This window comes from Lytechinus pictus, chromosome 3, assembly GCF_037042905.1.
Source record: "Lytechinus pictus isolate F3 Inbred chromosome 3, Lp3.0, whole genome shotgun sequence".
NCBI lineage: Eukaryota > Metazoa > Echinodermata > Echinoidea > Temnopleuroida > Toxopneustidae > Lytechinus > Lytechinus pictus.
Window position 1 is genome coordinate 32,089,117 of NC_087247.1, and position 25,328 is coordinate 32,114,444.

The 25,328-nt window shown below is 34.3% G+C and overlaps 1 protein-coding gene across 2 annotated transcripts in view; it reads right to left on the minus strand.

Annotated features, from left to right (window-relative positions):
* LOC129255694 (WASH complex subunit 4-like) overlaps positions 1 to 23,817 on the minus strand; it is a 45,616-nt gene extending 21,799 nt beyond the window's left edge. Inside the window, exons 1-10 of one of the 2 annotated variants that reach the window (XM_064096828.1) lie at positions 23,434 to 23,817; positions 17,228 to 17,367; positions 16,182 to 16,235; positions 12,797 to 12,862; positions 9,634 to 9,679; positions 5,992 to 6,059; positions 4,339 to 4,421; positions 2,953 to 2,995; positions 949 to 1,052; positions 425 to 545 (exon numbers count right to left, since the gene is read on the minus strand). In XM_064096828.1, coding sequence (XP_063952898.1) covers positions 425 to 545; positions 949 to 1,052; positions 2,953 to 2,995; positions 4,339 to 4,421; positions 5,992 to 6,059; positions 9,634 to 9,679; positions 12,797 to 12,862; positions 16,182 to 16,235; positions 17,228 to 17,367; positions 23,434 to 23,491 — 783 coding nt within the window. In that variant the 5' untranslated portion in view covers positions 23,492 to 23,817. Of the gene's footprint in view, positions 1 to 424; positions 546 to 948; positions 1,053 to 2,952; positions 2,996 to 4,338; positions 4,422 to 5,991; positions 6,060 to 9,633; positions 9,680 to 12,796; positions 12,863 to 16,175; positions 16,236 to 17,227; positions 17,368 to 23,433 lie in introns of both variants that reach the window. The other variant, XM_064096827.1, reaches the window with a different exon arrangement.
* Between the last annotated feature and the right edge of the window lie 1,511 nt (positions 23,818 to 25,328).

Below are 25,328 nucleotides of genomic sequence, written 5' to 3' on the forward strand. Positions count from 1 at the left end.
AACTTCATGCATAAATTGGTGTAATTAGCCAGTTTTAAAAAAACAGTATTAAGGTTATGGAGATGACGTCATGAGTAAAAGGTGTGCTGCTTTTTTTCCAGCTAGACTGCGTGGTTGACAGTCGTAGTATAGAAATGTGCCCTACATAAAAGTGGCTTTCCCCAAAAAATGTAGAATTCTGGGCTCAGAGTAGAGTAGATTTTTTAGGAAGCTACCTACTAATAATACTTATTTATTGATTTGGACAGTAGAATCATTAATATTGATTGATTTTATTTGTCAGGTATAATATAATAGGTACAACTATGACATATCAAACTACCTTGAAAAGAAGGCCCCGGAATACTCATCCACTCTGTTATCATAAAGGTAATATTTGATTTGAAAGAAGGGGAAAATGGATAGAAGTTTGTTGTAATCAAACCTGAAAGATCATGCCATCTAAGAGTTGTCCTTGAAGTCCCATGAGAAGCTTCTCAAACGGCCTCAGCTTGGATTCCTCCATACCAAACCTCTGAGGGTTGTGATGCACAGATTTCAACATTCTAGGAAAAAAAATGAAGAAGATAGTAATGAGAGGTTCATTTAATAAGAGTAAAGAAAAAGCATGAATAGTTGGAAATAAAAGACAGAATTTTTTTTTGCTCTGAGTGCTCTGTAAGGGACCTAAAACGGCCACGGATTCAGGCAGAGTGCAATTTCTTGATTATCACAATACAGCAATGGCAATATCTCCATTATATCAAGAAACATAATTTTGACAGCTTTTCCAAAAATGTGACGTTTTTTTTTCAATATGCACTGTATGCGTATATATATTCATTATCCTTTTTTCCTACACATTACCTTCTATCACCTCTCTTAATCCTCTCCCCCACTCCCCCCTTCTATTTCTTTCTCACACATACACACATGCACCATATCATACATGTAATATACACATCTTACCTCTTATAGAGTGTCCAGTGATCCCTGAGCGTTGCTTGATTGGCAACAATTTCATCTAGTGTGATCAAGATACGTAGGAGCTCGCCGAGGTACTCGTATGTAGTCTGAAACAAATTAAAATGATTATCATTGTTAAAGATCCAGACCGGACCCGAAAATGAAATTGATAAATTATATACCAATCGAAAGCTTATAAGCTACTAAATACACCAAGGTATGCTTTATGCATTTTCACCGCTTCCCAGCTGAGTATTTTGCTTAAGAATATTCCAATTATCGGGTTTCGAACCCCGCTTAGAAAATAGGCTTTATTGTGCTTTTCACCTGCCTCGAGACCATGACGTCACGTTGTGTAAGAAGCGTCGTGATTCCATAGGTTTGTACACAGAAAAACTGGGTGATTTTTTTGCTTTCCAGATAACGCATTTTATTCTCTTCACTTCTCTCACAGAGGGATATCACATATATTTTTACCCACAAGCTTGAATTTATGAAATCTGCAGTTTTGAACTAGTTTTTGCAATATTTTATTTCCTGCTTATTTGGCGCAGATTTCAATTCTATCTGCATTTAGATTATGTATAACAACTTTTCCTGACATAGCAATTTAGGCCCAATAAGAGCCAAACAAAGAAATCACAAAAAAGGTAGTGAATAGTAGTAGGTTTACAACAATTTGAACAGTGAATAATTTTGAGTGCCATTTTCATCTGAAAACGAAAAAAAAAAATGAATTCATAACATGGAAATGGAAGAAAATACCCAATGCTTTTGTACACAAACCTATGGAATCACAACCCTCCTGACACAACGTGACGTCATCATTTCCAGGCGACGTGGGGGTGCTCAATCAAAGCGTACTTTGGAGGAGCAGTTTCTTTCAATTGATTTTTATTTAATATTTTTAACTATTGGAAGGAGATATATGTAATATTTTTGGTATATTCGTATTGTATGAATCATTACCTTTATTTTGATATATGATTGTTTTTACACCGGTCAGGGTCTTTAATATCAAGAAAATAAACAAGTTTCATACATTTCATAAAACATGCACACAAAATCGCACCCTTTTTGTGAAGACCTCCTTCTCATTAATCCTGACAGATTGGTCAACCACTGTGTACTCAATATCATTCATTAATCACACTTTTTCTTTTTCAAAGTGATTACAAATCTCATTGGCCGAATTCACAAAGGTGGTTTTTAAAACAATTTTTCCATGGTTATATACGCTATTTTATTCATGAGTCCACTGTTTGAAGAGTGGACTCATTAATAAAATAGCATACTTAACCATGGCAACAGGCGTCAATTTGGACAACTGAGACAAGAGCACGCATCAGCATTGGAATGTTTTAACATACACAGTAAATAAGCATAATTTATACAGGAAATCTGCATAAACCATGGGTTCAACCGATGGTTTTAAAAACCACCTTTGCGAATTCGGGACATTAACATTAAATTTTCCTAAGATCCAACTTATGGATCCTTATTCTTTCCTGTGCTTGGGATCTACTGGTCAGTGATATCTTTCCTTTATTTTGCAACACTCACTCGTGATCCATGCAATTCTGTATGCCCTAAGAGAAAGTGGTAAAATAATTACCATTGATGCCACATGCATATATTACACAATGCATGAATTCGGGTATTACGCGAGAGGCAACTTGCCTGAAAAAAATCTTTTAAAGCCTATTTCAAGTTTTGGGATATCTTTCCGAAGGTGCAAGTCACTATTCCAATTCATTACTAGATTATTTGAATGTGTATGCCTTAAAATATTCAGTGTTACGGATTGAATAATGTTTATTTAATAGGAAAATGTACAGGCCTACATTATTATTATCAACGGTGTTATTCAATAATTTGGTTCATGTTGTCCCTTTTTTATCTTTTCTTTCCTATAAATACAAACTAAAAACTATTTTTAAAAAAACACACACAAGAAACAACTTGATATTATATATAGTTGATTTTTTCTATGAAATTAATACTTACAAGAAAATGAACATGAGTAACATCAATGATCTTTGGAGCAGTCCTGCAATACAAAGTATTTAAAAGATTGGAAATCTTTAAATATATAAAATATAGTTGCAACAAACAATTACTTTATGGGAAGTCTTTAGAACCAAGGTTGATTGTTATCATATCATGGAGGTATTTTTTTTAACCTGGATTTACAATGATTTTCACCGAGTAAACTGGAATTTACCCCCGGGGGGGCCACTTCCATTGACGAGTGGATACCATGCGCGACCACGGAGTCTTGAAAAGCACCCTAAACACGTATTTTCCATATTCTGAAAATGCACCCCTTAACAAGTATTGGCGTGTGAAACCCTACCCTTAACAAGTATTGGAAACAAATACTATTGGCAAGTATTCCCAGAACTGAGCCCCTAAACAAGTATAGCGCTGTGTATTTTCCATATTCTGAAAATGCACCCCTTAACAAGTATTGGAAACAAAACGATACTCTTAGCAAGTATTCCCTGAAATGAACCCCGAAACAAGTACAGAGATATTTTATTGTTATGTCACACGTCCGTCGGTCGTCGGTTTTACCTATAGACACCATTATTTTGGTTAAGTACCGCCCCACCTTCCACACCTCGCGCAAATCGGACTCTAAACATCTAGTGTTGGGGCAAAAAGGACATCCTTTATAAAACATTTTGATTTTGTTTTATCATCCCCGCATATTTGACCCTAAACACGTATATTTTTCCGAGCGAAATAGATACTCTTTTTTCAATATTTTTGTGCTTTTGACACCCTTAATACGTTATACGTACGTAACGTGCCCTATCTTGTAAAAGACATCCTTTTTACGTGTTTTTTTGGTCGCGCGTGGTATCCACTCGTCAAGGTAAGTGGCCCCCCCCCCCCCCCCCCCCGGAATTTATCAGTTCTTCTCACAAAGGCTAACTTCGAAGACTGAATTTGAAGTAAAATATCTGGGGTGTTTCACAAGAGTTAAGTGTGACTAGAAGTGAATGAATTTGAATTAAAAATGACTGAACTTGAATTCCACTCTATGTGTAGTCTAAGATGCATCACACCTTGGTAAAATCTTGCTCAGGGCATGCATGCTAATAATCAATGGGATTACATATTCAATTCAATTCAATGATTTATTCAGTTCCAATTAAAAAAAAATACAAGGTATAGAACAAGCTGTTAACAAATATAATTATAATAAATTTTTATTAGAAAAGAACAAAATAATAAACATATATATATGCAATACAAAGATATAGTATCATTGGAAATGGTTTGTCATTAAACACCATCTGCACAGATATAAAAGCATAACATTAAAAAAACAAACTACAGCCTGAACAATAAAATATCCTCATCATATACCAATTACTGACTTACTTTGCATTGTTGTACAAAGCAGCAAGTTGATCCACCATGTTCTTGACAACTTCATAGCAGCGATTCACATAGCAAGACAACTCCTACACCAAGAGCAAGGGGGGAAAAACACTTTCAGAAATATAAAGAAAGGTAGGAATTTTAGGTCAATTGCTGATTGTTCATAAACCCGCTTGTCTTCTTTCCTTTGCTCTTATTCTATGGTCTACTATTAAACCATCTGGAGAGTGTTTCATAAAGCTGTTCTTAAGTTAAGAGCGACTTTAAGAACGACTGGTGAACCTTTCTTATGTGCTTTATAATCACCAATGAACATTTAATGGTGAATATCATTTGCCACAAGAAAGGATCACCAGTCGTTCTTAACTTACAACAGCTTTATGAAATGGCCCCCTGGTCTAATTACCATTTAACCCACTCACGATTTTGTCTAATTCTAATTTAGGATATACCCATTTTGTCAACAAAGTTAAAAGCTGTTTATGAATCAAAATTTCAAAATAGATAGTAAATAGAGTGGAAATTAGACTATCTGGGCATTAGACTAAAAGAAAATTGGACTAAGTTGGTATTATACTAAGTGCAGTGTAGGCCAAACAGTAATTAGACATAATTTATAGTAGACCAAATGAAAAAAAGATTTATTTTCATACAAATTTTTCTTGGGATATTGTGAGGTAAATGGATATTGGCAAGAGTCTCATGTATTCTTAGGTCTGAATCTGTAAATTCTACACAGTATATATAGCTTGGACATTTGTTTTGTTGGTCAATTCATTTCGAAGTCCACTCTGACAAATTTTTACAGAAAACATTACCAAAGCAAGTAAATTTCTTTCATTAGAATATTATACCGATACATATTATATATCTGGACTAGGAATTACATTTCTTCCCTAGGCATAAATAAGACCCATTGCTCTATCACTCCAATCGAATATTTCATGACCAGTAAACAAAGAGATGATCCTTGAACTTATAAAACAATGCCATAAAAATATAAAAAAGATTCAACACTTTAAACATGAGAGTCTACACAGCTGTTAAAACACAACATTTTCACACAGGGACACGACCTAGATGTATAAAAGCTCTTCATGTTTACGTGCACATGAACACATGTACTGTGCACATCTCCAATTCCTAGGTAATACATTTAGATCTGTCTTCAAAATGTGAGGCCACATCTTAAATGTCAAGAGTGACACATAACTTCCTTTATAATATACAAGCTGTCACTCAACGATCAACAACTTGGGTAGTAACCCTGATTGTTTATACAGTATATTTACATTGCATGTCACTGCACAAGGAAGAAAAATGATTGTCCTTGACAAGAACTCTACGACCCTACAACCAAGACTAAACAATTTATGCACATCAATATGTTATGGCAGATGAGATTCTTGTGCATGGAATGATACCGAAACAGTTTATTCTTTCTGAATTGTAGTTTTAATAAAAATTCAGAAAATGTATACCTATGTTTGGAAAAAGTAAATGTTTTTTAAGTTATAACCTTTTTATACTGATAGGTTGACTATCATTTGGGTGACGTAACACAAATGGGCAAGGTCGAAAAGCATGGCCATTTAGAAATAAAGATTATTCAAAGGAAGGGAAGAGTGGATGGAAAGATCTCTGAATTCTCACCTGTAAGAATGGCATAAGACGTCCCATCTGAACCTGAGCCTCACCTTCCTCCAAACCCGATTCAGGTTCTAAAAATTAAAGAATAAAATCACAGAACTTCATGTCAGTTTTTTAGTGCTCTGGGTTTTTTTAATTCCAGTGATGGAGATATTTATCGTCAATAAATTTGCATTCTTACCCCCCCCCTCAAAAAAAAAAATGTGATAAACATGACATGGTTCAGTACTCATTTCTGCCAGACAACAAAATGTGAAAGCATACATGCACATCCTAAAAAATGTTTTGAAATGAATGAAATGCTATAACTTTAAGTAGAAAAATTCATCGGAAAAAATCTAAACATTTCTTTGTAAATTCTAGTTCAGTTATAAATACATTAAATATAAATTTTGATCATGAATGAAACAAAAGTTTAGTTCAATATAAGGGTTAATCACCATCCCCTCCCTTTGGGAAATAGTTTAAAATCAATACAGGTATTATTTGCCTTAGTATAATCTGGTCTCAAAAAATTGCTTCGACTTGGGCGAATATTAAACTTTAATCTCTAAATCAGTTTAAATGTGCATGTCTCCAAACAACGCACTTCTAAACACAGCTTTCCATTTATTGTAATGATTTATTTTCACCCCCCCCCCCTTTTTCTCTCTCTTAGACTTATTTGTAATTATTTTATGATTATGATTATATTGTTATTGTTAATTTTACATGTATTAATATGATTTATTCTTACAATGGGGCCAATTTTGTACAAGCAGTTGTGCTTTCTTTGACCCCTCCACATGTAATATATCTCTTAATGTCAATGATTTGTATATATGTATATTTTTAACTGTGGAAATTAATTTGAATTTGAATTAATATGGAAAATTAACTTAGGCAAATTTACCTGTATAAGGTAAGTGTATAAAATTTCACGGCTGGTCATTACAATTCACAATACATTCTATACATAAACGGTTAAAAAAAATATTGGGGGAAATATTGGGCCTTTGGGATGTAATCTTTCTCATATCGTATGACTCAACATCCTAAAAAACCTACACACAAATTGACACCTTGTTACACGTACATCCTTCGTGACCTCCTGACCCCTAATCACATCTGACATTATGCCAAACAGGGGGCATGAGTCAAGATTAGTCATCCACTATCTACACATTTAACATGTGTCATCGTTTCACTGGACTTTTATGGATATCCCTGTACCCTTTTCAATCCAATCCATCAAGTATTTGGTGCATGCATAGCACCATTTAATTCCGATTACAGAGCACTTCAAAATTTGCTCAACAAGAATACATGTTGGCCACTCAATATTGATAACATTTGAAAGAGACTAGTGTCCTATTAAACAATGACTTGTTATAATAACAAATTCACCATTTCTGTAACAATCAGATTGAATGAATTCAGTAGTTTTAAACTGTTATTACAAATTTGTTATCATAACAACTTATATGAAATGGGGGGGGGGGCAGTTGAGTGATAAAAAGAGTGAAATTCGTTGTATCACCCTGTTTATTAACTGTAGTACCTTATAGAAAGGCTTTTGGTTTTATTATGGCCGAATACATATATGCATGTAAGGGTTATCACTTCTTTCTAAAACTTTTTCAAGCAATTCTTCTCATTGTATTACAAACATGTAATTCCATATTTCATTTACATATAAGTGGAGGATATACCACACCAAAACAAAATACACTTTAAAAGGAAAGTTTAAAAATAAATTATTTCTACCAAAGTTGGAAAGTTTAGTAAAAAAGTACTTGATTTATATTGTATTCCTCTTTGACCAAAGACATAATAGAAATATGATATGAAACACTTGTCACTGAGTTGGATCAATTAGACAAAATAACAGTTCATGCGTTCAAGGACAATTTAATATTCCTTGAAATCATAAAACATTAATCGCTAGAGGGTATTCATTTGTCTCGCAATCTACTATGGTCAACAAGGAAATTTGTGATCACTCTCGCAAAAAAAGTTCACTAGCTTTCTAGGAAATTCGTGATCACTCTCGCAAAAAGTGTTCACTAGCTTACAAGTTTGCGAGCTTTCAAGTGCCGCTGCAACTCTTTATCAAGTGACGAAAATTATCTGATAACGTAGTCTATTTATACCAAACCCCAGGACCGTACACAAATGAATACCCTCTAGCGATTATTACAGTCCGCAATAATGAACCTATTTAGTATCATAAAACATTGTTACGTATTTAATAGGACAAATAAACTTGCATGTATACTTAATATAGAACGGATTGGATCAGAATGTACAGAATATGACATTACGAGTCAATGTGTCCAAGGACAACACTCAATGATTTATGAAAGTCATAAATTCTGTTATCTATTTGATATTTGTCAAATACGGTTGCACTAATGTTTTATGATGCTCGATGGTTTGTATCAAAATTTACAAAAATATGAGTTCATTTGTTCAAGGACACTGAAAGATTTATTGAAATCATAAACTGGGGCTATATATCTGAAAAGATCTTAAAACATCATGGGTGGTCTCTAATAAAGCCACAGTTTAATCATGGGTTAACTTAGATCACTCTTTTTATGCAGTGCCAGTTGTCAATTCATTTTGATACCTATTGAAAATTGTTCTTATCCTGTTGCAAAAAATTTGCCAATAAAATTAATTGAGCCATGAAATGGAAATCGTAGTAAAGTCCAAAAATATTGTGAATTCATTGATACATTATAATTGCCACAAATATATGAATGAAATATTATAAGCCCCGGCGGGTGTTGCATAAAGCTGTTCATATTAAAGTTAAGAGCGACTTTAAGAGGGACTTGTGATCCTTTCTTAATATGGTAAATCATATTCACCATTAATGTTCATTGGTGATTATTTCGCGCTTAAAGGGGAATCCAGCCTTGGCCATAAAATGTTGTGTTGGGAAGGAGAAAAATAAATTAAACAGAATGGTGAAAGTTTAAAAGAAATCGGACAAGCAATAAGAAAGTTATAGCTGCTTTAAAATTGAGATCACTAATACTATGTAGATTTCAAATTGGCAACTGGGTAAGTGAATTATGACAAGGGGCAAGGACAACTTTCCCATAGGCCATGTACTTTATTATCAGGGATTTGTGGTTTTCTCCTTAGTACCCATTCCCCTGGGGCAGTAATCTAAATATAACCCAGGTAGTATATTGTTTTATGTCCTCATGAAAGAAAAATATAATTTGAAATAAAATTTTTGGGGAAAATGACATTTTAGCCATAATATGTATTGGAGTACATGAAAGAGTATAGTCCTTGCCTTACATCACTTTGACATCCCATATGCGGCCAATTTGAAGTCTCCATGGGTATAGTGATTACCAATATTTACAACTTTTAAAAATTCATAACTTTCTTGTTGTTTGTCCAATATTGTTCAAACTTTTATCTATCAACTTGTCTGATTTTTCTTTTCCTTATAAAAACAAGTTTTTATTTGGGTTGGATTCCCCTTTAAGAAAGGTTCACCAGTCGCTCTTAACTTATTTCATAGAAGTGTGGTTTAAAATTCTAGTTTAGACTAGGGTTAAACCTAGGTTTAATTATCAGAAATTCTCGGGCAGCAATCTGCAGTGGGCGGAGGCATAATAGAATGTGGTATATAATACTCACCCCCCTCTCCGTAGAATATAAGTGCAGGGAAAAACTTGTATTGGGCCTTGGGAGAAAAAAAAGCATGGAATTTGTCACTCAATGATAGTAGAACCATGTACACTGTCCTCGAATACCATGCTGTGTATGGTACATAAATTACTTTAAATTGAGAAAAAGTGGCATCATTTGTTACATAATCAGTACATTTGCAGCCCACACACTTACAGCAGAATATAGTCATGTAAGGTGGTTTCAGACCGCCTCGAAGTTCGCCAGTTCCAGGTATTCTCTGATCGGGAAATTTACCCCGATCAGAAAATACCAGGTATTTTGGCGGTGTGAAAGCAAACTACGCGTAATATCCCCGAAAGAAAATACCCGATAAATAGTAGGTACTTGGCGAAATTACGAGAACTTTCGCGGGGATTTTTCCAAGGTCGTGGGTATTTTGGCGGTCTGAAAGCAAATTACGGGAACTTTTAGCCCAGCGTGTCGTTGGGTGCGGCGCCGTGCATGGGTTGCTGCTGGGCTAATGATTTTGAATTTCGCGCCTTGCTGCTTATCAGACCATACTGCGCATGTTCGTAACTTCAGGAACTTATCCCGAAGGGTATGTTTCAGGGCGGTGTGAATGCAGGAATAATTAATGGGTATTTTTCAGCCTAAAAAAGTTCTCGTAATTTAACGGGGATTCTTGTGATCGAGGCGGTTTGAAACCACCTGTAGATTGTTTCACAAACAAGAAACCTGGGGCGGTATTCTGAATTTTAATTTTGTTCTTATCTACGTCACGTTCTCAAATTGGTATTCTAAAAACGTTCTTATCTTTTTCTTATCTTTTGTTCTTATCTCTTTCTTATCTTGCTTTCCATCCTATGCTGAGCGCGTAAATTTATTACTCGCGCATATAATACAAAAGCGCGCTAAAAAGATAACAAAATAAAGATAAGTGGTATTCTGAAAACTTTCTTATTTTTTTTCTTTCTTATCTTTCACGATATTTATGATAATATTTAAGATAGCTAGAGGGTTATCACATCTCATGATGTCCGCGTTCTTTCTTGCTCAAAATAGATGGCCACTGGTTGTAACAAGTATTCTTCCCATCCTTTCTTTCATCCACCCTTTATTTTGTTTTGTGTCTCTTTTTTCTATCTTTTTTTCTTTCTTTATTTATTTTCTCTTTTTCTTCCTTTCTTTCTGTCTTTCTTCCTTTCTTTCATTCTTCTTTTATATCTTTGTTTTTATTCTTTTGAACTTTTTTCTTTTCTTTTTTTCTTTGTTTCTTTTATTCTTTGTCTTTTTTTTTTTTAATTCATTCTTAATTTTTCCTGCCTTTTTATTTTCCCTTTTCGTTCTTTTTCTTTTTTTCTTTGAATTAACCTTTCTTTCGATTTATCTTTCTTTAGTCTTTATTTTTGCTTTAATTTCTCTTTCATCTTTTCTCTCTTACCTTTTTCTTTCTTTCTCTCTCTCTCTTTCTTTGTTTCATTTTCCTTTTTTCTCTCTTCCTTCACTTTTTACATTTTTTTATTCCTTCCTTCCTTTTCTTTCTTTCTTTCTTTCTTTCTTTCTTTCTTTCTTTCTTTCTTTCTTTCTTTCTTTCTTTCTTTCTTTCTTTCTTTCTTTCTTTCTTTCTTTCTTTCTTTCTTTCTTTCTTTCTTTCTTTCTTTCTTTCTTTCTTTCTTTCTTTCTTTCTTTCTTTCTTTCTTTCTTTCTTTCTTTCTTTCTTTCTTTCTTTCTTTCTTTCTTTCTTACTTCCTTTCTTTCTTACTTTCTTTCGCTCGTTTTTTTCTGACTGTTTTCTTTTTTCGGTTCTTTATTTCTTCATTTTATCCTATTTAATCTTTTTTTATTTTGTCCTCATTCCGGGTTTTTTCCTTTAAGTTTCTTTCTTTCCTTTTCTTTATTTTTACCTTCATTTTTATTGCTCACTTTATCATTCATAATCGTTCTATTTCTCCTCCTTTTTATTTCTTTTATTTATTCTTTTTTCTTTCTTTTAATCTTTTATTTTCTTTTTAAGTTCTTTTTGCTTGCTTTCTTTCGTTTACTCTTTCTTTCATTATTTTCTGCTTTGTTCCTTTCATTTTTTTTATTTCTGCTTCATTCTGACCATTTCTGTCTCTTTTCTTACCTACTTACTTTCTTTCTTCCTATTTTATTCTTTATTCGTACGTGCTTTTTTTACTTTTTTTCTTTACTTTCTTTCTTTCTTTAATTGTGCACATGTCTCGAAATAATAATCAGTCATTGCGTATAAAATGCATATTTCGTGCAATGGGCCAGAAACAGTGTACGCGCAGCGCCCATGATTCTCTTGACATAAGGAACGCTTCTATTGGTTAAACTGCCAATATAAAGCGCATTTTGATTGGTAATATCCTAACAATGGGCGTGTTGAAGATAAGAAGGAGGCAGTCCTTACAGAGATAAGAACGCGTTAAGAAGATTTTCAGAATACCGATTTGCAATGATTTTAGCGTCTTCTTATCTCAATGAAATAAGATAAAAGATAAGAACAAAGATAAGAACGTTTTCAGAATACCACCCCTGGAATATTATCTCTTGGTTTTGATTTGGAATAAAACTGATCCCCAAAACAAACATGCTATTGTAAACTTGTATTTCCTCTGGAAGGATTTAACCACACTTTTTGCTTATCTTTGGTACTTTATTATACATGTATGCTGCAAATGCATTTCTTGATTGTGCTATTACATACCATCAGGTATTTCAAACAAGTTTAAAGGTTCAAATTTCTTCTGGGGTTTGTGACAACACTGTTGTGTAAAAATAGGAAAAAATGTTTTAATTTCCAATGCATTAAATAATTTTTGTATTTTAAGAAATATCATACAATATAATCATGAACCTTGATAATAAAGTGTTTATCAGTAAAAAAAAAAAAATGACAACTAGGAATGAAGATAGATTAATACATGAATATATAGGTAACTTTGCCTAAATCAAATCTATTGGGACAAGAGAAATCACGAGAGTAATAGAAAAAGTATGTTACCAAATTTTGCATAAACTGATCTTTAAAAAAAAAATTGCCTCAACTTGGAACAATCTTCAACCTATGGAAGGACCATTTCACCCATATCTATAAATGCCAATTATATCACCAAAATGAGGTCTCTAAATGATTGAAATACATGTATATCTCATTACCTACCTCATATTTCAGTTGTTCCACCTCACAGCAGAGAGATGCAAATACCGTTATGACTTTGTTGAAGATCTGTGTGATGTAAAACATTCAGAAATATATCCTCAGTTCATCAAGAACATAACATGGTAAATTGCTGATCTACACACACCTTGTCAAATTTCCGTTTAGTTTCATCTCACATGGTCTCAATCTTTACTCACCTACAACCAGTTTGTCTATTAACCATTTGGTCTAATTGCCATGATTTAGCCCACTCACCATTTTGTTTAATTGCCAGTTGGGCTATACCTATTTTGTCTAATATCCACTTGGTCTAACACCTCCTAGTCTATGTGGTTACAGGAACTGTATATGAACCAACTTTTCATTTGACAAAGTGAAAATATAATATGCAGACAAAGTGGAAATTGGACCAACCGGCCATTAAAATTAATGACATTAAGACCCAGTGATGGTTGGTCTTGGACCAGCCGGTAATTATGTAGACCAAATTTATAGTGCAGGCCAAATGGGATTCAGCCCATCTGGTAATAGACTGTCTGAGAAGTAGGCCAAATGCTTCTAGACCAAACAAATTAAAACCACATGAGACAACCAAACTACACAATGGCATACATAGTGCGTGTAGAAATAAATTCTTTTTTTTCTTATTTCATTACCATACTGCATTGGATTCAATAAGATGCAAAATGTAAAAGCACTTTGCAATATTTATGGGGGTTTTCAGAACTAAAAAAAATGCTTATGTTAAAGACAAACCATCGCTTATTAAACTGCAATATTGAAAATGGTGTTTTAAAAAGACTCGCATATTTATTTCACAGAAACTATGACCTGATGATATGAACTTTGGAAAAAGATACTTTCCCCCGTCTATGTAACACAAAAGTTTGTAATCAATCCCTTAATTGCAATAATGGCCAATCAAAATCAATGTTGTATGAATGCTTTGCTCAAAAAATTGACTAGAACCAATTAGAATTGTTATTCCATATTTGCAATCCATCAAAAACCCTTGTATTACATAACTATGTATGATACTTGATAGATGAATCATTTGTGTTTCAATATTTGTGTAACCCTATAATTTCAATCAATAAAATTTCCATGAAAACAAACAAATTAACAATATTAGAATGTAAAACAAAATCATAAAGATTGTTTGAAGCATGGGTCATAGTGATTCAGTTCGCTTTTCGCCTCCTAGGCACAGGTGACGCCAAAAATTTACAAATAATGTTAATAATCCTTTAGTGGATCTACAGTTGAACAAACTTATAACAAATTTTAATCCCATTTTTACAAACAAACAAGATCCATATAGCCTGACGGCAAGTAAAACTAATTCATATTCATGTAACAATAGCAAAATAAGAGACATGTTACAGTTTATAATCAAACAGCAATGTCTTATCCCTACATATATATGCACCTTTTCAATATAGGATATGTACTAAGTATCTTCATATATGTACTTCTTCCATGCCATAAAACTTGCTTTTTTGAAGATAAAATGAATTCTTAATTCCATTACAATAAAAAAAATTGAGCAGATTTTCATGTCTGGACTCCTAGAGATCGTAATCGACAGACAATATTCATTCAGCATTTGAAGGAAAGATGTGTCTCATTATCATTTTACTCAGTCGTACGTGGCCAAATCTTTCATGCAGATATTTCATACACTGTAGTAAGTCAATAACAATTGGATACATGCTCCATAATATAAATGCTTCTTCAAGAAATGGTAGAAAATGCACATTTTAAATGGCATGTCTGATCAGATTTGTGGCTTTATCAAAACAACAAGTGGAACGCCTCTGGCAGTCTCGCCTGCATTACGCAATTTGATATAGCAGCAGTGCTGACTTTGAAAACAGCTACTAAATTATTATTCACAAAAGAAAACACTCATATGATAATAAAATACTATGTCCAAGTCCACTGACCAACATGACCTTTGACCAAGATCATGTGACCTAAGACATGTGCAAAACAATCATTCATACTTGATTACCCTTATGTCTATGTATCATGAATTACATGTGTAGATCCATAAACTTTCTTAAATTTAAAGTTATGATGCCAATTCAACAAATACCCCAAACAGGGCTCAAGTTCATTGACCCTAAATGAACTTTGATTTTGGTCATGTGACCAGAAACAAGCACAAGATATTCAGGGATACATGGTTATTCTTATGTCCCAAGTTTCATGAACTAGATCTATAAAGTTATGTTGACAATTCCACAAATACCTTTAACATTATCAAAGTTTGTTGACCCTAAATGACCTTTGACCAATGCCATGTGACCTGAAACTCGCACAGGATGTTCAGGGATACTTAATTGCTCTTATGTCTAAGTTTGATGAACTAGATCCATAAAATGTCAAAGTTATGATGACAATACCCCCAAAATGGTCAAAGTTTGTTGACCCTAAGTGACCTTTGACCTTGGTCATGTGACCTGAAACTCATGCAGGATCTTCAGTGATACACTATCACTCTTATGTCCAAGTTTCATGAACTAGGTCCATATACTTTAGAAGTTATGACGACATTTCAAAAACTTAACCTTGGTTAAGATTTCGATATTGATTCCCCCAACATGGTCTAAGTTCATTGACCCTTAATGACCTTTGACCTTGGTCATGTGACCTGAAACTCAGGCAGTATATTTAGTAATACTTGATTACCCTTATGTACAAGTTTCATGAACTAGGTCCATATACTTTCTAAGTTATGATGACATTTCAAAAACTTAACCTTGGTTAAGATTTCAATGTTGACGACGCCGCCGCCGCCGTCACTGCCGCCGTCGGAAAAGCGGTGCCTATAGTCTCGCTCTGCTATGCAGGTGAGACAAAATGAAACCAAAGAATTCAGCATCCAATATTCCAATGAAAATCAAATTTAGGCATATGTAAGCCAAGTTTGGACTTGATTCCTAAAGCAGTTCTTAAGGTCATTATGGCAAAACTTGTCTGTGAACTAAGGTCACACTTTTTATTAAATTTTTTCCCACAAGAACAAGATTATCTCCAGATATATATGACTTCTGTACCCTTTGACCTAGGACCCTGAACATAATCGGATCAACATCATTCCTATATATGCATAATTGGAGAATTTGAAATTAATCTGTCAAATGGTTTTTCATTTTAATATTGCGAGAACAAAAGACAGACAGATGGACACAACGGAAACATAATGCCTCCAGCACCTCCTACGGTGGGCAGAGGCATAAAAGGTCTTAATGAACCTCAAAAGAATCTATGTAAGTTACTTTATAGCATTGATGCACATTCCTCCATTCCATTCCATTCCATGCACTTGTTTCTACTTGGCATGCGAGGAATAGAATGAAAATGTGTATCTTACATATACCTTGTTGTCAGTCTTGATGAGGTCCAGCAAGGAGGTCTGTTCACATGGTAGATACTGGGGAAAGAAAATATACACACACATTGTTATAGAAAAGTATGAACACTGCATAATGAGATTTACAAAGCAGTGTCTGGTTTCATAAAGAATTATAATAACAAATGAATGATTTCAATAAGATATTTTACTATCAGCACATCAAATTCAATAATCTTCAGTAGCTTTACACTGTTACTGCAATTTGTCATTACACTTAATAAAAGAGTTTTATAAAGTGGACCCTAGTAGTCTGGTAAGCAGTCACATTCCACAATCTTTGAAAGAGTGAAATATAACAAAACAGACTGGACAGAGGACTCTATTCCAGGATAGTATTTCATCAATATTTGTTGTCTCTTCTTACAATTTTCCTTGATTTTGAATGACCGAGATGCACAGTTATTATGGTAACTGTCATTAAAAAAAATGCTGCATGAAATGCTCCCCCGTCATTCATAATGACAAAGAGTTATTTATTTAAAAAATATAGAATAAATGAAACTTTTTATAAAAAAAACACTACATTCATTTCTTACCAAAAAAAAGCATTGCAAATTTCTCTTGCAATTTTAAAATTGTGGATAGATCAATTAAAAATAGCTGTAGTAAATAAGTTTACACTCATTGTTTTTAAGAATTATGTATATGAAGATCGATTTTGAAACCCAAATTAGATTTGCAATTGACTCCAAATTTCCTGTAATGCCATGTCAGTCTTATCAATATAATTTACGATGTCTTCAGATTAAATAATGAACTTTATAGTACTAATACAACCAGTTACAAATGTACTTCAATTCAAAAGATTGGCAAGATGGCACATTTAAATATGAGAGGGGTCTAGATTAATTGTTTGATTGTTTGATATAATTATCAGAACCACACCTGTAAAACAATTCAAAGATATGATCACCCCATTGGAGTCTGGCTTGCCTGCATACAGTTGCATGCACAATCTCCACTCACTGAGGGAGTATCCCAGCATTGAGCTGATGGTTAACATTACTTACTTGTAATGAGATGGGATCAAGAGTGAAATCCCACACATCCCCTATGGAGTCATCCAAGGCATCTTCAATTCCTTTTAACTGACTAGCATACTCTTCAAGGAACTTCCCATACTTCCTCAGTTGAACCTCACCAACAATTTCTGTAATATAAAAAGTATTGAAATATATGATTTTTCTAATGAAATGAAAATTGCTTCGATAATACCGTCATTTCTTGCAATGTAACTATTACTTCTATCCTAAACTTGGTAAATTAAACAGGTTGTCACTCCTTGACTCAAAAGGAAAAAAAAGGATACTGTAAACATAAAAATATTGGAAGGACTAAAGCCCCCCCCCCCCTCTGAATTGACATTCTTTTTTAAATTTTGGAACAATCCAATTTCCAATTCCGTAGTCTTTCCAGCCTCCAATATGCCACAGAATATTAGGGCAAAAGTTTGTCACATAGGCTGAATCAAAGAAATTCTGCAGAAATTAATTCTGCATGCAAATAATGTACCTGGATTGTGTCAGCTGTTTCATTCTACAAACATTTACATATTCCATTTCGATTTAAAGATTTTTTTTTTTTTGTAACAAAGATATATGACTCTTTTTGTGAACAAATGACTACTAGTGAAATATATCTATATACCGGAACATGATGTAAATCCCCCAAATCTAACAAAGAAAGAATGTACATGTATACAATTTTAATGGTAACCTTTGGTTCTTCTACATTAACAAGATTCACTTTTTATTTGGGGGGGGGGGACTATTCACAATTTATTGCCTAAAAATGCAACATTTGATAAGCTTTAATATTGCAATGAATTGGGATTTTCCAGGGCTCCTTTTTTTTATAGTTTCCATGGCTCTTTTGAGCATTTCGAGGGCAAAACTACCCGTGCCCCCATTTAATTTTTCCCCTGATTCAATGATTGTGAACTCTTGCACATCAAGGCATGATTGTTATCACAAGTGTAACGTGCATGCACTAGTTGTAACAAGGAGGCCTGTCTGATACTTTCCATGTTAACGTTAACCAGACCGGAGCGTTTCGTCACAGGAAGCTACAATTAGGGTGTAAGGACATGCACAAGAAAGCTCCCTGCTTAGTTTAATACTCAAGTAGTATGAATGAGGCATGTTCACATCCTGGTGAACTTAATGGTTCAGTCTATGAGCAGCTGGTTGACTTCTTAGTGAATACCGAAGGGATAAACCCATTTGGTTTTACATGTTCATGTAAGGTTTATACTACAATAGGATGTCCACAAGAAAGAACCTAACAGCTCCCTGCTTAGTTTAATACTCAAGTAGTATGAATGAGGCACGTTCACATCCTGGTGAACTTAAATGGTTCAGTATATGAGCAGCTGGTTGACTTCTTACTGTATTCTTAATAAATACTGCATGGAATAAACCCATTTGGTGTGGTCTATACCGCAAATGGACATACACACGAAACAACCTTACAGCTCCCTGCTTTAAAGAGAAATGAAACGTTTGGAACAAGTGGGCTTGTCCTCCAATTGGCAATGCGATGTCCAGAGATGTGTGATGTCACGTGTGATGTTACATGTGAACAACTTTCCTTTTGATGGACTATAAAATTCCCCCAAAATGTCTCTTTTTGCCCTTTCTTATGGTGATACAAACTCTTTATCCATAATGTATTCTTTGAAAATCTGTATTAAATGCTCTCCTGACAGATGTGATAAAAGAGGCAGTTTATTTAGCGAAATGTATACAATTTAAGTAATTGCAAAGTTGTTTACATGTGACATCACATATCTTTGTCGCATTGCCAAAGGGAGGATCTACATTACAATACCAGTAATGATCTAAACTTCAAATGCTCATAACTTTCTTATTATTTATTCAATTTTTTTTTTCTTCAAACTTTCGTTAAACTGTTTCTTCGATTTTTCTGATTTGGCACAAGCTATCTTGTTCCAAAGGTTTCATTTTCCTTGAAAGGAGAGGTTCACCCTGACAAAAATTTTATTGTAAAAATAGCGAAAGAAATAATGAAAATATTGGTGGAAGTTTGAAGAAACTCTATCAAATTAAAAAAAAAGCTATTGAAAGTTTAATTTTTTGATTTGTGACATCATATGTGAACAGCTTTCCATGTATAAAAATTATGAATTTACAAAATCAATGAAATGTCATTTTCTAAATTCTAGAGAATTTTTTTTTAATTGTTTATCGTGTACCTTCAGGATATCCATAAAGCATTTCCCACCTCTCCCTTAAAGAAAAAAAAATCCTAGTCGTCATGAACCATTAAAAAATTGAAATTCATTCATTTATATTACATATAGGGTAGCTGTGTATGACGTCTTTCTTAAAGTTAAAATTCTAATTACTCTTTTAATCTTTGATGGATTTTTTTCTCAAACCTTCACAAATGTGTTTTTTTTTTTTTTTTACAACAAACTTTTTTCTTGTGGTAAAATTCCCCTTCAATAGGCTCTCAAGTAGAATCAGGCATGTTCACATCCTTCTATGGTGAACTTAATTCACTTGGTCTACAATCAGTTGGTCTAGTTCTTATGTAGATACAAAGATAAACCCATTTGGTCCACTGTGATCTACATTACAATTTGTTTAATACCTGTTTATTCTGATTAATTTAATACCCAGTTATTAAATCTAATTTTCACTTTGTCTTCATGTACACTGTACTTAATTCCTACTTTGTCAAATGAAAAATTTGGTTCACAAATCATAATTCTATCAACCAAGTGAGTGGGTAGGCCCATAAACCTAACTGGAAATTATACAAAATTGTAAGTGGGCTTAAATAGTAAATTAATAATCAGACCAAATGGTTAACAGAAAACTGGTTGTAAATGAACTAGGATAAGACCAAGTGGGATGAGATGAAACTTAAAGTAGTTGAAGCAAGAGTACACCAATCAGCAATTTACCAACTTAATATCTCATTTAAATAATTTATACATTAGCTGCATGAAATACTAACCAAAGTGTGACAGAATATTCCATTTCTAATTGTAAACATTAGTCTCTGATCAAGACAACATTATCAGTGATCATGATCTATGCAGTAATAAAAAAATCTCATTCAAGAAATCAAAATCTTTTTTAAGTCACACCTATAATGTACTGTATCACCAATCAAGTTTTTTTTTTCAATTATGATTTTAATGCAATCCTGATCCAGTGGAACATTTGAACAAACTTTAACCAAGAAAAAAAATCAATAAACAAACTAAACTTCAAACATGTACAAGAATCTGCAAACTAAATTCTGCTTTATAGCAGAATTTAGTTTGCAGCTCTATAGAAACACAGTATTGCTGTACATTATTGTGTTAAGTGATAAAGTGATATGCTCTATTAAATCTTTGAATTGTCTCTTTTAAAATATGAGGGCAAAAAATCTAATAACATGAAGTAAATTTCTCCCTCATAATTTTCACATGCATCAACATTGGAATGTCATGTACACTCTGCATGAGTTTTCATTATCATTTATAAGATGGGGGCAGCGATGTTTTTTGACATAAAATCCATCTCAGACAGTCAAATCTGCATGAATGCTATCACATTGGACATTCATACTTAGAATATACCCCTGGCTGTCTTGTCTCACCTGCATAATTTCATTTTAGCAGCAATTTTGACTCTGTGAAAATTTCATATAAAACATTTTCTCTCTTTAGTATATCATTTGAATTTAATCTAAAGCCAAGGCCACTGAGGGCTAAGGTTTAGGGCACCAAGTTGACTAGCCTCAATGCCCATCTTATTTCCCTTGGAAGTTTAAGAGCTCCTTTTAATATCTATATATCTGCTTAAATAAAGAAACATGCTATATAATATATAGTACATAGCAAAGTAACTTAGCCCTAGAAATATTACAATTGATTAAATATACTTTCATGTGAAAACATGTATGGCAAGTTCCCCCAAGTCTGCGCAGTCCCCCTTGTCTGCGCACACGCGTATTTGCGCGATTCTAGTAAGAAGATACGCAACGAACACAGACTTTACACATGCAATACATAGACAGGTATTCATAAAAAAATCTGACTCAAAATGGTGGAAAAATAATGAAATTTGGGCATTTCATGTGACGGCCTCAAAATGCAGCCTTTCTCATCAAAATCCCCGAATCGTGTGCAAAGTGAATGAGTGCGCAGACATGGGGTACCATTTTTTTTTTCAATCTGAAAATGACTGCCCGAGGTTTTTTCAAGAAAATCCTATATTTTCTTTCATTTTTCAATGAGAAATTTGGTACATTTACTCATGATAATATAAGGAACCTTATTAACTGAAAGATTTTGTGAAATAAGAAGAAATTCATGTGAAATCTTAACTCAAATTGTTAGGTGCGCAGACTTGGGGCCCACCATCATACAGTACTTGACTTGACAGATCTATTTTCTTTATAAATTACAAGGTTCAAGGATAAGGCAATGTACTAAATAATTTTTTTTAAATTAGGACAAAATATAAATTTTCCTCCATTTTTTTTTTTTTTTTTTTTGGGGGGGGGCATGAAATGACCTTTGACCTTGATCCACTGACCTGACATTTGACTCACATGATGGCTCACATGATACTCCTTTATAAAACCTTCATGGAATATTACACAAATATAGTGATTTTGTAAACCTGACCGTTACCCTTGACTTGGCAACACATTATTTGTTTGATATCATCCTTGATATCCCATAAATATCTCATAAAAGTTTGATTTAATTTGATTAATTACTATTAAAATGATCAACAAAATGTAAATTTTAACAAAGTGTATTGACCTGAAATTATCTTTGACCTTTTCCAATTTATCTGAAACTATAACTATCAATACCTGATAGTGATAACCATAACATTTTTAATTTATTACAGAATAAGGACTTACAGTATGACTGCATAACTATCTTGAAAACTACAGATAGAGTACTGTACATTATGTATGTATGGCAGTGAGTCCAAACTTCGCGCGTGTCCATACTTCGCGGACGGTCATTATCTCAAAAACTAGCCAATATCCTTAAAATCTGACATCATCATCGTTAAAAGCGACCTAAAATTACCCTTCAGTGAAAATTTCTTTAGGATGAGTTCAGTATTCATGAAAATATTGGCAAAAGATCGGCAAATTTGCCACCGCTAGCGCCCGTTTTGAAGAAATCAACAAGCATCACGATATCACCATTTTGCAAGCAGAAATCATCAAAAATGTGAGATAAACCGATTCCATAGCATTTTGCCATCAATCTGATATAAAATTTCACTTTTTGAGCTTGAGTTTTTGTTTGAATCTCCACAAAAGCTTTGGTGCGCGAAGTTAGGTCACACTTTTTCTGAACGGTTTTCCAGCACAGCCCGCATTCGCCGATCGGAATAGAATTTTGAGATCGCGATACCGGCGAAACCCCTTGACCTACTTTACATTTTTCGTCCATGATTTTATAGTTTACGATCTTGCCGTCAATGTGGTAACTATTTCTTGACTTGGTTTTGTATAAATTATGAATATTTTGTGAACAAAATTAAGCCTGATGAATATTTTTGAAAAGTGCGCGAAGTTTGGACACCCCATCATACCAGTTAAAGTAAGCCCCTGGGCTCCAGCCCGCTGCGCGGGCCGGAGCTCCCTGGGTTACATGATAGCGAGCCGTCTGTGTACGAAGAGAAATGAAAAAATAAAAAATGTTAAAAAACTCCTCGAAACAGACGGCTGCCAGCTGTCTAGCACCAAGTGAAGTCAGTCTGTCTCTCTCAGTCTCACTCTCACTCTCAGCTCTCGGTGTCTGGCCGGGAACCACCCACTTTTTTATTCCGTTTTGATGTTAAAAACCAGCCGGCTGCCCGCCCCAGACATTGTCTTATTTACAAAAAAGATGCCAGAAGAATGATTATCATTGGATAAAATAAAATAAAAACAAGTCTAATGATTTCGTTGTTGTAACAGTCCCATTTTCTAGCTGTGCACATCACAGCTCATCACCCTCCCTCGGCCTCGGCCTCACAGACACAGTCACAGTCAAAGCAGTGATGTGAATGTACAGTGCTAGTGCAATCTACACACACAGACCTCAATTGTGTCATGTGATCCCAAACAACATCCGCCTCCGAGCTCCAACCCGATCCACCCGCTCGAACAAACTCACTTACAAAGTTGTTTTCGACATTCATACTTTGTCAAATATAAAATTAAATAAATACTGAATACTTACTCAAAGAGCCGTCATCAAATTTATCAAATTCCCAGCCAGATTTAGCTTCTCCCGTCATTTTAAGTTCACTTTGGAAGTCAGTTGCAGACGGAATTGGAGTCGTAGCGGTCCTCAAATTTTTTGCCCAGAGAAAAATCAGCTACGGAAACTCGGCCCCATTCGCTAAATCGGTTGAGGGGGGCGTAAATGTTAAGGCTCAGGGCCCGTATTCCATAAACAAGATAAGCTTTTTGCTTAAGTCTTAGCAATTTGTCTTAGCATTTTGCTTGTCTAAGAAATCTTCCCTAAGGATATTCTATAAACTTTAAGACACTTGTCTCAAGTCAGACGATATGGCTAAGCCAAAGTCTCAAAGTCAAATTCTATGACCTTCTAAACTGCTGCAGGGGTGACTGCAACAAAATAGCAAAAATGTCATTGAAGTTGTTTTTTCTTAACAAGTTTGATTTTATTGAAACTAATTACAACTATTGTAGTAAAAGAAGAGCATTCATCACCCATATGTGGTAAGAATTCTTTATTCAGTGTATTCTATATTTTGTTAATTACCAAAACATTTCAATCCCAAACCGAGTGACTTGCACAGTTTTTTATGTATCAGTCCCATTCATTACTTTTCATGTATTGTTTGTCAAAATCTAAATGGGATTGGGTAGATTCCTCTCGACATCTTTATTCTACTTCAGTTGAAGTAGACCTAGGGTCTAAGGGAAAACATTTGTAACTTTTGAGACTAGTCTTGGGTCTAACATTAGGCCTAGATCTAGCCTAGGCCCAAGATCTACAACTAATATCCGTCTGTTTGGAGGAGAATTGAACATTGTTTTTACTTTTTACTTTCCTGAAGGCTGAAGCAAAACGTAACTTTGACTTGTTAGTCTAGTGCCGTAGTGGAGCAACTGAGACTGAAGCTACATACTAGGCCTAGATCTAACGATAGACCTATATTAGTATTGGTCTAGGCCTAGAACATGCAGGACTTAGCCTGGCTTAGCCTTAAGACAGGGATAGATCTATCTAGATCTACATGTAGGTCTAGAATAGATCTGACTTAGGCCTAGACCAAAAGCTTCAGTCTCCGACTGTATTTTGGTTGTTCCGCTATTTTAGTATTACGAGTACGACACTAAACAGTCTAACGTTACGTTGGCCTAGTCTCACCAATGTGATATGACAGTAAATGTCAGAAACTTTTAAATAAATCCCCAGAAACGACGGTTATTCCTGTCAACAGTGCTAGATATATCGCTATTATGCATTGCTTGCCAACTATGCCTAAAGTTAGATCTAGTCCTAGTAGTAGTCTAGACATCTATCTAGATCTACTCCTGCTTTAGGTCCATCTGTTTGTTTGGAGTTTTTATTTTATACATTTTGAGGACTTGTTTAGATCTAGGTTTCCAGGACTAGAAAACAGGCCTAAACCTAGACCAACACTGGCAACAGCTCAGTCTAGACTAGGGCCTAGATTTATATAAGAATTTAGATCTAGGGTAGGGCCTAGGCGGCCTAGCCTGTGCTTTCTTCTATTCATTCTAGATTTTATTTCTAGCCTATCCGGTAGCCCTAACGTTAGGACTGGCTGATCTAGTCTACTGTTTGATCTAGAAATCTCTAACCTAGGCCTAGATCTAGACTAAATGACTTACTCACTTAGACTAAAAGTTAGACCCTATCTAGATCTAGACTATACCAATCTAGGTGTACATAGGGTCATAGTAATAGGTGTAGATCTAGAGACTTGTAGACTCTATCTCAATGTAGATTCTAGATCTAAAAATAGTAAATGTAGGCTAGATCTAGTCTAGTCCTACTCATCTAACGTTAGGCCTGAGAAAGGAAGTAGGCTAGGGATCTAGCATTGGGTTATTTCTAGGACTAAAGAATCTTGATCT